The sequence below is a fragment of the Rhodofomes roseus genome (genome assembly GCF_022264815.1).
Source record: "Rhodofomes roseus strain CIRM-BRFM 1785 chromosome Unknown C8Q71scaffold_27, whole genome shotgun sequence".
NCBI lineage: Eukaryota > Fungi > Basidiomycota > Agaricomycetes > Polyporales > Fomitopsidaceae > Rhodofomes > Rhodofomes roseus.
In genome coordinates, this window is record NW_025952983.1 from 368,716 (window position 1) to 383,295 (window position 14,580).

At 56.7% G+C, this 14,580-nt stretch overlaps 4 protein-coding genes across 4 annotated transcripts; 2 read left to right on the top strand and 2 right to left on the bottom strand.

Moving 5' to 3' along the window:
* Positions 1 to 515: 515 nt before the first annotated feature.
* C8Q71DRAFT_715947 (uncharacterized protein) lies at positions 516 to 3,741 on the bottom strand (the record flags this gene model as incomplete). The annotated part of the gene is made up of 7 exons (XM_047921075.1): positions 516 to 1,840; positions 1,893 to 2,367; positions 2,425 to 2,514; positions 2,584 to 2,673; positions 2,777 to 2,950; positions 3,002 to 3,232; positions 3,280 to 3,741. The coding sequence occupies 7 exons, from the start codon at positions 3,739 to 3,741 to the stop codon at positions 516 to 518; spliced, it is 2,847 nt and encodes a 948-aa protein (XP_047774400.1).
* Positions 3,742 to 7,191: 3,450 nt separating this feature from the next.
* C8Q71DRAFT_783369 (uncharacterized protein) lies at positions 7,192 to 10,266 on the top strand. The gene is made up of 11 exons (XM_047924972.1): positions 7,192 to 7,512; positions 7,708 to 7,759; positions 7,878 to 8,040; positions 8,095 to 8,632; positions 8,693 to 8,848; positions 8,898 to 9,079; positions 9,134 to 9,167; positions 9,226 to 9,239; positions 9,288 to 9,726; positions 9,794 to 10,000; positions 10,055 to 10,266. The coding sequence occupies exons 1-11, from the start codon at positions 7,324 to 7,326 to the stop codon at positions 10,172 to 10,174; spliced, it is 2,094 nt and encodes a 697-aa protein (XP_047774401.1). The 5' UTR covers positions 7,192 to 7,323; the 3' UTR covers positions 10,175 to 10,266.
* A 95-nt stretch (positions 10,267 to 10,361) lies between these two features.
* On the top strand, positions 10,362 to 11,798 carry C8Q71DRAFT_861974 (phytanoyl-CoA dioxygenase; the record flags this gene model as incomplete). The annotated part of the gene is made up of 10 exons (XM_047927971.1): positions 10,362 to 10,415; positions 10,473 to 10,486; positions 10,538 to 10,640; positions 10,691 to 10,841; positions 10,898 to 10,996; positions 11,055 to 11,102; positions 11,153 to 11,171; positions 11,232 to 11,241; positions 11,303 to 11,525; positions 11,590 to 11,798. 10 exons carry the CDS (start codon positions 10,362 to 10,364, stop codon positions 11,796 to 11,798), a joined length of 930 nt encoding a protein of 309 aa, XP_047774402.1.
* A 130-nt stretch (positions 11,799 to 11,928) lies between these two features.
* Positions 11,929 to 14,253, bottom strand: C8Q71DRAFT_311134 (Hydroxyethylthiazole kinase). Its single transcript, XM_047917720.1, has 10 exons — positions 14,071 to 14,253; positions 13,994 to 14,017; positions 13,884 to 13,943; positions 13,477 to 13,834; positions 13,138 to 13,412; positions 12,827 to 13,082; positions 12,696 to 12,772; positions 12,557 to 12,638; positions 12,273 to 12,510; positions 11,929 to 12,211 (listed from the first exon to the last, which is right to left on the bottom strand). Exons 1-10 carry the CDS (start codon positions 14,143 to 14,145, stop codon positions 12,049 to 12,051), a joined length of 1,608 nt encoding a protein of 535 aa, XP_047774403.1. The 5' UTR covers positions 14,146 to 14,253; the 3' UTR covers positions 11,929 to 12,048.
* Positions 14,254 to 14,580: the final 327 nt, after the last annotated feature.

Sequence of the window (14,580 nt, forward strand, 5' to 3'; positions counted from 1 at the left end):
ATCTACTAAATGATACACGACAGTCGGCGACACGATCCAGCCGAGCAAAACCTACATGCGATACATGCTACGAACGAACGACCGTCGGGTATCCGACAGCGATTGTGCCGGGACCCACTAGGAGAGCGCGCTAGAGAATACGAAGGGAGGGGAGACGAGAGGGGAGAGGAACGGAAGGAGGTGATCGAGAAAATTGCGAACGAGTGGAGTGCGAGCGGTGGCCTCGAGCACGCCCGAAGCAGGGATGGCATGATGGGAAATATGTTGTATATGCAACGAGCTGATAGAGTACGAACAGATTACCAGAGAAGACCAGATACGAGAGGTCATGACGGTCGTAATACACGGTATAGCCAAGGAGTGTGGGCAGTGCGGAGAGTCCCCGAGTATAAGGATAATTGACGGAGCGAGTCAGTCAGGGAGATGCGGTGCACGTAGGCAAGGGTGTAAGATAAGCGGCGGTATGGCGGGCGAGGTATCGGCAGGAGAGGAGGATTGGCATAATGTGGGTTCATTCATTGGACGTAGAGTGTTACTTGGTTCCCAGGCCGGAAGGACTCGAAGGCCATTTGCACGTCCTCCGTGGATCCAAGAGACACCAAGTCGCCGTCCTCGTCCTTGTACTTCACGCGCAGCGGACCATCGTCCCTCCGTGGGCCGCATAGCCTGATTTTCTTCCCGACCCGTTCGACGAGTTCGTCGTACTCCGTTGAGCGCGGCACCTGGATGACGAAGATGTCCTCGTGGAAATGCACCTTCACCTTCACCGGCGCTGACAATGCTGAAGCAGCGGACGTGACAACCTGGTCACTGTGCTGCGAGTGTGACGTACGCGTACTGGACACACCTGTCAATGACGAATCGCTGGACCCGAAGGGGGTAATGGGAGAGCCACTGCTGTGCGGCGAGTAGTCCGAGCTGTCGCCAGTGGACTGACTCGAGCCACTGCCGCGCTTGTTCTGCCCTGGTCTGTGGCCCCATGGGACAGATGTCGGCAAGGGAGGCGGCGGCATGTTCTGGGGTGGTACGTAGGCTGACGGTTGACTGGCACTGCGCGATCGCATAGGCACTGAGCCCGTTCCGCTGACGCGCGGGCTCGGATTCGAGCGCGTCTCCGCTTTGTCGTACGCCGACTTGAGCTTCGTCGCGCTGTATTGGTTGCGCAGGCTGGCTCTGGGGAGACCCGATTCAGGCATGCTCTCTTGCATGTAGCTCGACGGATTGCGTGACATCGACGGTCTCCCGGTACCGTATGGAGAGGGGTAGGCACCGGCAGACGCCGGTGTATGGGTGCTGCTTCGAACGCTGCCCGCAGAAGAGAAGCCGCTGAGCTCTGGTCGGCGCGCCCCCAATGGCGTTCCCCGCCCTGACGGCGGCCGTGACGTCGGAGGATACTCCTCGTACTCGTCGTCGGGGTCAAGATCGAACCCGTCGGGAGGCGGATAGCCTTGAGGCCCGTTACCGAACCCGTTGGCATAGGCAGGGCCAGCCACCATCGCCGGGTCTTCGCCGGCGGCAGCGTACGGATGTCTTGACATACGTCCCGGCACAGGACCTGAGTGGTACGGAGATGTGGCACCGTAAGCGCTTGACTGAGAGAACGTGGAGTATGCCCGATCTTGCTCGTATGAAGGGGCTCTGCCGCTAGTCATGTTCGCGGCCTGCGTGAGGTGAGCCACCCTCTGGTGAGCTCGTCCCGAAGCACGGCGGCTAGCAACCTCTTGAATCAATCTGTTAAGCTGGTTCTCCCACATCCGAAGCTGCTCCTCGTTGCGGCAGCGCAGAGTGAAGTACTCGAGGTCATCATCACCACGCCAGAACACCGCCAGAGAGTATTGTCCTAAAATTGTGACTCTCAGTACGACTCATGGCACAAAATGACACGAACGAACCTGCGGAAATCTCGGGTTCCACTTTTGTGACATTGTTGAGAAAGATACGACCTTTGAGTAGGAGGGGTGTGGTTCGCTTCTTGGAGGTTCCGGCTCCAGGAAGCGGCGAGATGGGGGAAACGGGAGGCTTCTTGAGGATCGAGTTGCTCTTGCCGACCTTTCGGCCATTCTGCGGCGCAGCGAGGTACTCCTTACAGCACAGAATGATCTTCTCGAACAAGAAGACATGGTACTCGCGGTCCACGGCAGACTTGGTGACTGTGAAGATGTCATCGAGAAGCAGGTTTCCGAAATTGGGCAATTCGTGCCCCTTCCAGTCGTCGACCCGGAGTTTGAGCGCCTCAACAGTCGCCTCGTTCTCGGCCTGACGCTGCGCCTCGTTGATCCTGTCGGTAACGCGCTTGGCGGATGCGACACCCTCAACGAGCTCTTCGTAATACGGGTACTCTGTACCCTTGACCGCTTTTTGCAAGGACTAGGCGTAATGCCATGTCAGCGGACGTTTCAATGACGGTCAGACCACCAAACTTACCTCCAATAGTAGGGGATACTTGCATATTCTCTGTACTGGCTTAATTAGGAAAGCCGGAAGATCCGACTTAGCGAGTACAGTATCGAGCGCCTGTTGCCATGTTTGGTCAGAATGCAACGCCTCACATCTGGGCGGTGTCACGCGCAATAGACTACTTACGTTCAGGTTTGGCATTTCTTGTAGTAGGATGTCGGACGCCGTCGTGTAATTAGCGCAATAGGTTCGATATGCAACAGCGAGGGCTTCTTCCTATTGTTCCGTTCCCGATTAGCGATCGCGGACACAATAACGGACAACGGGAACGCCATGTATAGCATCCCCAAGCCAACAGCGGTGAACTGGAAGTACGCACGTTCTCCATGAAGGGCGTGCCCCAGCTCTGGTCGCCCCATGACTGCTCCGCCATGCTCTCCAATTTGATCAAGAACTTCCTCTGGAAATTGAGGAGGTCCTTCAGACCTGGGAACAGGAGATGAATCGTTTCGCGATCAAGCGCGTTCATCTGAGTCGCGGCTTGAGAGTATCTCTACAAATTGGTTGAGTATCGAGGGCACAGTAGATATCCACTGCGACGCACCTGCATGACCTCCAAGTCTTGCACGTATTTCCTCTCAGTCTCCACGAGTTCCCGGACAATGTTATTGAAACGAGCACCGCCCTCACTCGTCTCCGCCGACGTCGCGACGCTGTCGCTTGTAAGCGAGTCTGTTGACTGCTGAGCAGACGCAAGGGAAGGCGAAGATGGCTTAGGCTCGATGAATACATCCTCGGGCAGCACTCGCACGAGTTTAATGACGTTATTCACAACCTGGCACGCTATGTGAGACGAGAAGTACGAGTTTGGAACTTACGCACCTTGACCAAGCCATCGGTGGAGTTACGGTCTACAAATTCTGAGACAGTGAAGCCCTCACAGCCCTCAATCTCCGGAATCCTCATGGCGAAGAGCAGAACGGCGCGTTTCTTGGCCTTCTCCGTGTCGGAGAAAGACGAAGGTTCGGCATCGACGTCAATGCGCTTGACGGTGTCGGGCAGGAGGTTAAAGAGGTAGCAGAGCGGGAACCCCAGTACGAAGCAGTCCCAAAGCTGTGTTACGGGATCCGTAGAACGCCGCGAAGAGTCGGGCGGGGACGAGATAGTGAACCATGCAGCAAAGTCACGGACATGCATCAAGCGAGTGCGGAGGGCGGAGCATTGCTGATAGAGGGAGGTTGATTGCGACGCCGCCTTATTGAGGAGGGTGTTGTTGGCGACGGGCATCTCGATGGTGGGCGTGCTTGCGGAAATGACGGACTTTTTGCGCCCAGCGGCGGACATGTCGGAGGGGCGGCGCTGCTAGCGAGGGCGAGCAGGACGGCGAGGGAGAGGGAGAGTAGTCGTAAGGTAACGGGTGTGCTTGGGAGATGGAAGCCGGGGGCTGCTCGGTTGGTGCACACACCCCCTGTTTGGCTCTGTTTGCCCCCCATCTGCCTTGCAAATCCGGATTGCGATTAATAATTATGTAAGCAAGGCCAGAACCCTCCTTGATTTCCTTTCCCCCCTTTCTGTTCTCTCGCTTCCCACCGCCAATCTCCCATCCAGATCGGTCTCTCATGCTTTCGCCGTCTCCCATTTCCCCTTCTCGAGCGTCCTGCCAGCGCCCACTTCAATGTCACCGCGAGCGATGGTTCCCCCACACACAGTCTGGGGGCTGCGAGCCTCTACCAGACCGAGGTTCCGAGGACCCGCTTGGCCATGGGCAGAAGGAATTACCCCCGCTCGAGTCGATCACGATCACTGGAGCCCGCGCGATCTCTCAACCTCCCGCACTGGAGCTCTCAGAATCACAACAGAATCCCAAGCCACCAGTTCTCTTGAGGCCGAGTTTCCGCGGCGAATTCCGCCCTAATAGAATTCACCCCGGCGCGCTACCGCACCGCTGATATCCAGCTTTACTTCAGCCGGTCTGGCCGCATAATCAGAGTTTGGGACGCAGGCAAGACGCAGGAGTACCACCTTTCCATGCCGAGTCCTGAGCACACCTGTACGGCACCGTATGTCCTTGACACACATATCTTCTGGCACGGAAAAAGGTAGCTACTACTACCACATTCTGCATTGACATGACATGTCACTGGCCATCAGCCACCTTCCCGGGCTTCCCCTACGTTTGCATCAGCCTTCGTGGCGCGCTTCTTATCGCCTCGATAAAGCTCAACCATGGCCTTTGAGTTGCCTCGAGGCTATTCGCCGACTATCGGGTATACAGCGAACTACTAGTGAGTGCTGGACTAGTAGGCTCATCTCAGAGCTGTCATACGTCGACGTCATTGCAAACATTGACATGATCCGTACTCGAAGCTATTCATAAGCCTGCATCACGTCTGTGATTGGCGGCAGGGGGTCCCGCGTACGATCAATGTTGTGTACTCTGACAGAACTCCATCAGGCGGCACCCACTTTCCATGTGTACTCCTTCGGGAATATTCAGTCATCGAAGGCGAGCACCATGGAGTTAACGTTCCATGGCCAATCAAGACGACCCCCGAATCTTCGGGCTCCTTCACTGGCCATGGATATCTGGACATGCCGAGGGAGGATACCACATTTTTCCGTATGCGTTCCGCGAGAACGGTCGGCAGTTGAGGTTGTGCATGATGAGGGGCTGGACGATCGCGAACCAACAGTACTCTTCCAGCACTGCGAAGCAGCCATGACAACTTCGAAGAAATACAATTGCAAGGCCGCACGCACCGTCCAACTCTAAGCAGCAGTGCAGAGTCTATCATCATTGTATTTGCGTTCCTTGCAAGGCATGATCGACTCGACTGCTCTCGGCATCGCGCGACCATCCTGCACCTCAGGTACCGTACCTGCTACATGTACACATGATTTCGATCTAGAATATCGCCAGAGCCGGACTTGTGCGGACGCGCCGCGCGTACTCACCACAATAAGCAGCGCACGGAACCAACGCCAGACAACATCGTAGATATAATTAGTGAGCCAAACAATGGGAGGGCGGAAGCAAAGTGAGACAATTGCCCTCGGGCGGAACTATCTGCTGAACAAAACTTACGCGGAACGGCGGCGGGCCAGCACAACGGACGGGCAAAATGGAGGGAATGTTCGACGGGCTTGGGCACGGTGCATCACAATTGTACATCGAGGCTAATGCCGTTCGAGCTAGGGGAATGTGATCTCCGCGCGATGGCTCTGAGCAAGTGCAGTGCTGCTCATTTTGCGTGTCACCGCCGCGTGACCACTGACCTGACGCTGCGCATGTTCAAGTTGTCAGTGGACATATGTCAGGGGCGAGTGCCATACACGGAGGAAAAATGTGACAAACTACAACACCTGGACGTGTTTGGGCACCGCAAACTGTTAGAACGCCGTGATGGTGCATGAACACCGCGATAAGATCCCAGCTGTCTGTGCTGACAGTTCGACTTGTTTCAGCGCTGACAACCGGGAAGGTCGGAAATGGGAAGTTGGCAGAATGCGTCGAGCGTGAACTCGTAGTGCCGTTACTGGGTACTGAGATATGGGAACCAATACCACGAGAATGGCAAGCGACGAACTTGGTTAACTTCGGAAGTCACAGGCATCTGCCAGTCGCCATCATCCTAGACGTTCGTTGAGTAATGAGATGGTTCACTCTATCAATAGCTAAACTCGGCAGAAAAACTCACAGGAAAGACGATGCCCTGCGCCTGGGTTGTGACGTACACTGATGAGCCCACAACAATGAAGAAAATCCACCCGACCCGCAGGTGGTCAGTGGTACTGAGCATTGTCAGTGTGCCACAGGATGGGAGACGAGGTGACAGCTGTAGATGGGATACCAACTTGTCTCGTAACGAGCACCACGCCGCACTGCGCAGGGTACCTGGAGGGAACAAGAATGGAGATAAGCAGCCATAGAGACGAACTGTCATTTCGGCGATCGCATCCTGTGCGCGCAATTGCCGTTGTCCTCGAACCTTCGTAGCTGCGGCCATGTATACTGACATGAGCTAATCACTCACACTCAAGCCACGTCTAATGGCGCGTATGACCTCCGCGAGGAAGCGGGGTACATCTCAGACTCTGCTGCTGACGTTTGTCCACGCCGCATCTGGATGTGCTATCAGGCTGGGTTCGATTCCATCTGGACGTCGCACGGACATTCGATGGCTACACGTCCGGGACCGTATGAACCTTGTCGTGCAACAGGAAGCATGTCGGTCGTTTCACGTACCGGAGAAGCAGGCTGGCCCCGTGTGCAAACAAGAACACGCATTCGCAGAACTGTAGAGCCTTGATATGCTTCTAGCTGTAACTCCCTGCAGCAACGCGTTACCGTAACTGGAGCAATCTGACTTCTACTGTTCGTGTACAAACTTCTAGATTAGCATGATTACTCACCTATATACACATACCGAGTAGACCGAGGTCTTTGGAACCGCGTTCGCCAGAGGGTAAGCATATTCAACAGAGCAATTCACCAATGCAACTCTATGCAAGAAATGCCGCTGTTTATCTGAGTGGGCTGGAGGTCGACTACATAATGAGATATTCAGCGAAGGCCAAGTACTTACAGGCTGCAGTGAACCGCGACTGAAGGCCGACGGAACTTCGGAGTGTCGAAGGTCCCAGGGAGCCAAACCGCGTGTGAGACCAAAGGGTTGCCGTGTCCAAAAATGGGATCAGATAGAGCAGCGTATTGGCACATCAAAGCAATTGCGAGGAGCCAGATGGAGGAACAGCAGTTGTAGCAGGACGCAAGGCGAGGAGGTGGTGGTGGTGGTGGCACGGTGGCAGGCGGCGGTGGCTGCAGGGGCGCGGGCGCCAAATTGCCAAATTGAAGCCCGGCGGCGGGAGGTCCGCGAGGCCCCCTGAAGACTCCAACCACCATCTGTGCTCTTCTGGGCAAGACCCATGGCACCAGCTCGCACCGCGAACCGTCGAGCACAACGCGATCACGCCTTCCAGCAGCCCGTCGCTCAGCCCGACCCAAACCATGACCCGTCGCAAGACATATTTATCGACCCCATGATGGGCACTGCCCTCCAAATCTATGTCGAGAAGGACGTCGAGGGCAGAGACACCATAGTAGAGCTCATAACGGTATGTCGCGTCTTCCTTGCCAGGCAGAGTGTAGTTCGCGTCAAGTCTTGCGTTTGGATGGAAGACGTGTCTGGCTTACCCAGCAGCGCGCTGGGCGACGTGTTACGACCGTCGACACCGTCGTCGGAGTCACATTGCTGCGAGACTATTGCATGTATGCGGGCAGTTCATCGCTCATACCCGTTCGTTCTGCAGACCCATGGAGGAATAGTGTCTCCCGGCTATAGTGGTGTACCCTACATCCTAGGTGCGTCTGTTGCCTTTGTGTGCGATTGCGAGCAGCTGTTCTCACACTGCGCCATGCATTCATTCCATACTTTCAAATATCGCCTGCACAACATCAATGGTCTACGTCTGTCATTAAGTGGATCCGTATAAGGAGTCTGGCCAAAGCTTGTTTCGCCAATATACCGGCAAGAAGGGCAAGATTATCCTGAACGCCAAGTGGGTGATCGAATGTGTCAATACTGGTCAGCTGCAAACGTATCACAACAACTGGGCGGAATGTAAGGTTACAGGGGAAGAGCAGTATGCACATGCTTGTCTACCATTATGATACTCTGACCAAGAATGCTTGTCTAGAGTGATCCCTGAGACACGACATGTCCAGCCACCTGCTCCTCTTCTGCCTCCGCCCGTAATGCCCATTCCGGAAGAGATGGCACACCAGATGCAGCAGGTGCCTCCTCCTCCTCTACCTCCACAGGTCCTCGACCCACAAGCCCAACACCCCCCGCCTATCCCTCCACCGATCTCAGCCGCAGCGACCGATCCGCTGGTGCACCACCCCCAACACGCCTTCCCTTATGCAGTGTACGGCCCACCATCCATGCACCCTCCAACGGCTGCTCCTCCTCAGTCCTGGCAGGCCGCGAATGGCATTGCGCCCTCGCAGACACACATGCACCCGCCGCCACCGCCACCGCCACCACACATGATTCCGCATGATCCGTACAGGGATGGGCAAGCAGCTTGGGCAGGTCCCTACCACCAGCCGCCTCCACCACCACCGCCGCACCCGGGAGCTATGGTTCCACCTCCCCCTGGCGCTGAGTATGACTACAGATACAGGGATGACCAACGTACGTGGGTTGCTCCACCGGAGTACTATCAGCAGCCGGTAAGACTCTTAACGTTTCACTGTACTGCCGCATCTTGACGAGAAGCTGTACTCCTATAGTACGAACCCGCGCCATATCCCGAACAAGATGCATATATGGAGGAAGTCGGTCCTTCCACCGCAGATTCATCCACGGTCGCGGCTGCGCCAACGGCCGAAGCAGAACCGTCCCCTGCGGGCGACAAATCCAGAGGCCGGAAGCGAGTCCGGGCTCAGGTAATAATGATGCTGACTCGGTGTAGTGCTGCTGCTGACAAAGTTGCAGCCTCAACCTGCCCCACCCGCCTCGACTCTAGTGGCTAACCGCCGGAATCCTCCTGCGCGGTCACCGACTCCTCCGACACGGGTGATCAAGAGTACATACGGCGGCAATCTCTTCACGTCAGACGATGTAATGTATCTCAAGAAGTACATCGACTACAGTCAAGAACAGGGTTTGGTTTTAAGGTATCTTGCACACCTGAGCAGCGATTATCGAGGTTACTCACGCTCTATGTCCAGCCTGCGAGAGATATGCGAACGGATTGCCGTCAAGGTCGGTCTTCTTTCTTCCTCATTAGTTGCGCGCCTCAACGAGTTTTGTTGCCATCCAGGCTCCCCATCATACGTACGTTGCCCGTCTTCCGACCTTCGTGCGTATCTTATAGCCGCCCAGGTTTTACTCATGGCGCCGGTATTGCAACAAGCATCAGATCCGATTAGGAGGTTATGTCATGGACGTTCCTGAAGGGGATGAGGACTTGGGGAGCGATGAACCGCAGTCACAACAAGTCCAGCAAGGCCAACAGCCACAACAGCCGATGGATGCGCCGCTACCGCAACCGCAAGACATGGCAGATAATCAGCTGCAGCATATACCGATTCCTGGTGCCGCCCCCGGCACTATCGCAGCTGCCCACCGGGTGGCCGCAGCAGACGTGAACCGCACAAGGTCACCAACGCCGCCTCGGGCGCTCTTCCGAAGCACGACAGGGAAGGGTGTCGCCTTCACCGACGAAGACGTGACATTCCTCGTGCGCTTTCTGGAGTACCGGAACCGGACCCAGAGCGGGAAGATTGATATGGTGACGTTCTGGAAGGATGTCGCTGCGAAGGTATGTCCATCTCCCCTCCGCGGCGTCGGGCTCGTAGCTTATAGCCAAACCTGCGTCTGTCCGTCAGGCTCCGCACCATTCGCGCGCTTCGTGGATGAAATTCTATCGCAGGCATAAGCACGAGCTGCATCATTCGGACGAAGACGCGCCCTTGCCCGCACCGCCGGAGAAGAAGATGCGGTACAGTCGTCAGGACGATGTGCTGCTCGCAAAGCACTTCTACCACAAGCCCGAGGGTACCTCCGACAGAGTGTTCCAGGATTTCGGACGCTTGGTCAGGCGCATTCACTGTTTGACGTCTGTAACTCGTCTGACGGGGTACGTTTAGTATCCGCATCATCCTTGGAAGGGCTGGCAAGAGCACCACCGGATACACAAGGCGAAAATCGACCATTTGATTCATTTGCTGGGGCAAGGGGAGAACATTGACGTAGGACCGGATAAATAGACTTTCGTATCATGCGGTCGGCTTGCTTGTATTATTATTATTTTGTAATGTTCACTGGTGGAGAGGCATACTATTGGGGGCGTACGAATGTACTGAGGTCTGCAGCGCGCGAGTCGGCTTCGTGAGCGACTGGTGCAGAGCAGTTCCGGCAACTCGGCCCGCTGCACGATCGCTCTCATTGACCGCCATGCCTGCCAGTGTCTGCGAGCTCGAATACCTCACTCAGGAGCAAGTCGACCAGGTCAGTTCCTAGCAATACAAGTGCTCACGCAAATACTCAAGTCAGATATGTCTCAAGTTCCGCAGAGACGGGTAACCATGCTTCTAGACGTTCGTCATGTAGCAGACCTGACGCCTCTGAAGATACCTGCGTCTGCCGGCATTCCTCAGTCCGCAGGAGACGGAGGCTCTGCTGACGCGGTCGAAGCAGCTTATCGAGAACTTCAGCTTGGAGGACCACCCACTCGTATGCCTAACTGTTTCTATGCAGGTGCTAGTCACTAATTCACTCTGTAGACGAAGTTCACAACAGGAGAGGACAACCATGTCGGTGACGACTATTTCCTGAACTCCGGGGACAAGATTCGCTACTTCCTGGAGGAGGATGCTGTCACAGATGGGCAGCTGAACAGGCCCAAGGAGAAGGCGGTGAACAAGATCGGGCACGGTGAGCGGTCGCTTGACGCGTAGTTCTACCGGGTTTGTATTGAATACCGACTCAAGGTCTGCACGAGCTCGATCCCGACTTCCGCAGAGTGACACTCGAGAACGAAACTATGAAGGCCGTTGTGCGCGACCTCCAGTTCCATCGTGACCCCGTGGGTAAGTACACTCGCCTTCGAGGAATACTGCCCGTCAATGAACGTCGGACGATGCGTAGCTTTGCAGTCGATGGTCATCTGCAAGCAGCCCCATATCGGCGGTGAAGGTGCGTTATGGTCTCATAGCATGGTAGATCGCCCCTGACTCCAAGCCCAGTCGGGGAGCACAACGATTCGTACGTCCTCAATCTACCAATTCCACACGGTTGCTAACACACAGTCCACGCGCTCCCTAGGACATTCCTGGTTAGTCCATCTACATCGACTGCGAGGGTACCCCACAACCGCTGACGCCTCCGGTAAACAGTACACCGACCCGCCCTCCGCGCTCGGCTTCTGGATCGCCCTCGAGAAGTGCACACCCGAGAACGGCGCGCTGTCCTTCCTGCCTGGCTCACACCTCACCGCGCCGATAACGAAGCGCTTCGTGCGCAAACCCGGTGGCGGCACCGGCTTCGAGACCCTCATTCCCCCAGAGGAGGCGCCCCCGAAGCCGGAGGGGAGATACCTTCTCGAGGCGTGCATCCCAGGTGTGCTTTCCCCTGTTGTGATGCATGCGTAATTGGCGAATGACGTGCTGGGATGCACTACCAGGCGATATGGTCCTGATCCACGGGAGCATACTGCACAAGTCGGAGAAGAACCTGAGCCCGCACACGCGCTACGCATACACGTTCCACATGATCGAGTCTCCTCCGTACGCGCGGTACGACGAGAAGAATTGGCTGCAGCCCACACCGGAGACGCCGTTCCCGCACATCCTTGACAAGCCCAACCCGACGACTGTCCCGATTGGTGCTTGAAGCCAACCATGGAAGGCGAGGTAGTCTCCTACCAAGACGCGCACACGTGAGGGGTTGGGGGTTTGTGTCCAATTTAGAAGGCGAGGTGACCATGCTGGGGTGTGCTGTATAGCCTGTATGAGGTATCCGAATGTGTCATGTTGTAGGGCTGTATGCTATACTTGTACGTCTAGATACGAACAAAGATAGGCTAGGACTCAGTGGTGTATGGGTTACGGATACAAAACAAATTTGAATGCTCTCTTCATTTCTACGCCAGTTCCGGACGGAACACCTCGACGTTCGCTGCCTTCGACAATTTTTCCGGCGTGAGTGCGCCAAGTTCGTCGATCAACGCAGGCAAGAAGGTGCCACTTCCGAACACGTCCTCCCTCGCCGCAGCGAACTCGGATGCCACAGTCAACGCCAGAACCCTGGCCGCCCAATCGCCTTTAGCAACCCACAGTGCACCAGAGGTCAACGACTAGTACTCACCCTGCGACCGCAGCCACGAGCATGTCGCCCTTCACCAACAGTCCGTCATGCGCGACAGACGGGTTCCCGCCCGTCGCGGCCTCCAAGCTCTCCGCGGCGCAGAACGTCGCGACGGACGTCCCGACCATGCACCCCGAGCCGGTGATATCGCCGAGCAGCTTGTGCCCGTTCGAGCACCGGACGACGGTGTACCCGTCAGAGACGTAGTCTTGCACACCGGTGAGGACGATGATGCAGCCTGTGGGGTGTGAGTGCCGTTTGAGCGGTGGGCGAGGGGTACGTACGTTCTTTGCGTGCGAGCTGGGCGACGAAGGTGACCGGGTCTGCGAAACCTTGTCCGATGCTGTCGACGCCCTTGGACTGTACCTGAAGCGCGGCATGAGCATCGCGGGAACAAATGGTATGTTAAGACAGTGTCCTCACCTCAGTGGACTTTGCGATCGCGGAAAGCTCTCCCGCATTCCCTTTGATGACCGTCGCTTGCCAAGTGTTCAACAACGCTACCCGCGAACCTCCCTTCAGTACAGATTCCGTCTTTCGAGGTGCACACTCACTATCGGCAGACGTCTGGCGGTATCGCGTCGCGCCCACGCCGACGGGGTCGAACACGATCGGCCTGCGGTTGACGTTCGCGAACCTGCCCGCGGCGAGCATGCCGTCGAGGTCCTGGATGGTGCCGAAGTTGACGAGGAGCCCGCCGGTGACTTTGCTGAGGTCCTCCATCTCCTTCGCGGAGCTCGCCATGATCGGGGACGCGCCGAGCGCGAGCGTCGCGTTCGCGGACTGGTTCGTTACGACTGTGTTCGTGATCTGCCGTGTGCGGTGGTTAGAGGCGTAGTGGTTACTCAGGTTGCGGAGGATTCACCTGGTGTACGAGGGGACTGTGCTTCCGCACTGCAGACACGAGAGATCCGACTTGCGCTTTGATGGACTCGGGTGCGTATTGCGCGCCGGGCAATGAGAAGGAAGAGGGGGAGTGCGCTTTGAAGGCACGGACGACAGACGCGAGCTTCCCCGCGGCGAGCTTCGGTTCTGGCGATCCTACGATGTCGCTAACAATGGCGAGGCCGTCGAGCGCGTGCCCTGTCACGGAGACCGAGCCGTGTAGACAGTGAAGGGCGTTTGTGGACTTGATCCCGCCTGTTCGATGAGACGAGGTCATATAGGCCTGAATATACCCGGAATAGACCGGATGGCTGCTCACCAATAGCAACGGCCTTGACCTCCGTGCCGTCCAACTCGCGCAACATGTCGCCCAGGCCTCTCACGCCGACGATGGCGTTCAGGTTCTTCTTGGTCTGTGTCGTCCATGCGGGGCCCACACCGACGTAGTCCGCGCCGTCCTTGACTGCCTGCCGTACGTGCTCGGGGGTGTTGCACGTCATGCCGATGATGGCATTGGCCGGGAGGAGGGAGCGCGCGACAGCGATGGGCATGTCGGTCTGGCCGATGTGCACACCGTCGGCGCCCATGGCGAGCGCGATGTCAATCCGGTCGTTGATGAGGATGGGAACGTTGTATTTGTGGCATATCTCCTTGGACCGGCGGGCGATCTCGAGGAACTGCAGGGACGCTCGAGCGCTGGCAGTGAGGGTAGAAGGTAGGACGTACCTCGCCTGTCTCCGCGATTTTCTCTCTAATCTGTACGAGGGACACCCCTCCTTGGAGCGACTGTGCAGAGTCTCACCAAACGGACTGCGAGCAGAAGAATGAGAATTTACTTCTTCGAGGGACTCGTAGTAGTCCTTCGTGCAATCGAGTTGTGAGCCTGGGCAGTTAGAGACGTTGAATTATGCACCTTTCCTGCTGGAAGAAGCTCTCGCCCGGTGACGAGGTACAGGGAATAATCGACGATAGGCTTGGAGGGTGCCATCGTGCTGGTCTCTCTGGTACTGCGCCAGGCTTCTCGGAGACTCACAAATATGAGCTGTATCTAGAAGTTGAGGGAAGTCTGCTGCCCGTTGAGTACGGTCACGGTGAGCACGTCGGGCATCGGCCTACAGGCGCCCGGAGGAGGAGCGGCCCGCTCGATCGTGGCTGATCGTGGTCGTCGATCGTGTTCCGCACCGAGCCCGTCCCGCCGCCGTCTTCAGGCTCACGCTCTGATCAGCTCTTCTATCCAGCCCCCATCCTTTCGGCCATCACGACAGCCTGACTGATTCATGGCACATCAAGAAGGCATTCTCGACAACAGCCCACCTAAGGAGCGGATGCCGTCGCATCGTTCGGAGACGGTGGCAGTCGCTGAGCAGTGACAGCCATGGCAAAACAAAGCTGACAGCGCAGATACAGATCCAGAGACACGGCC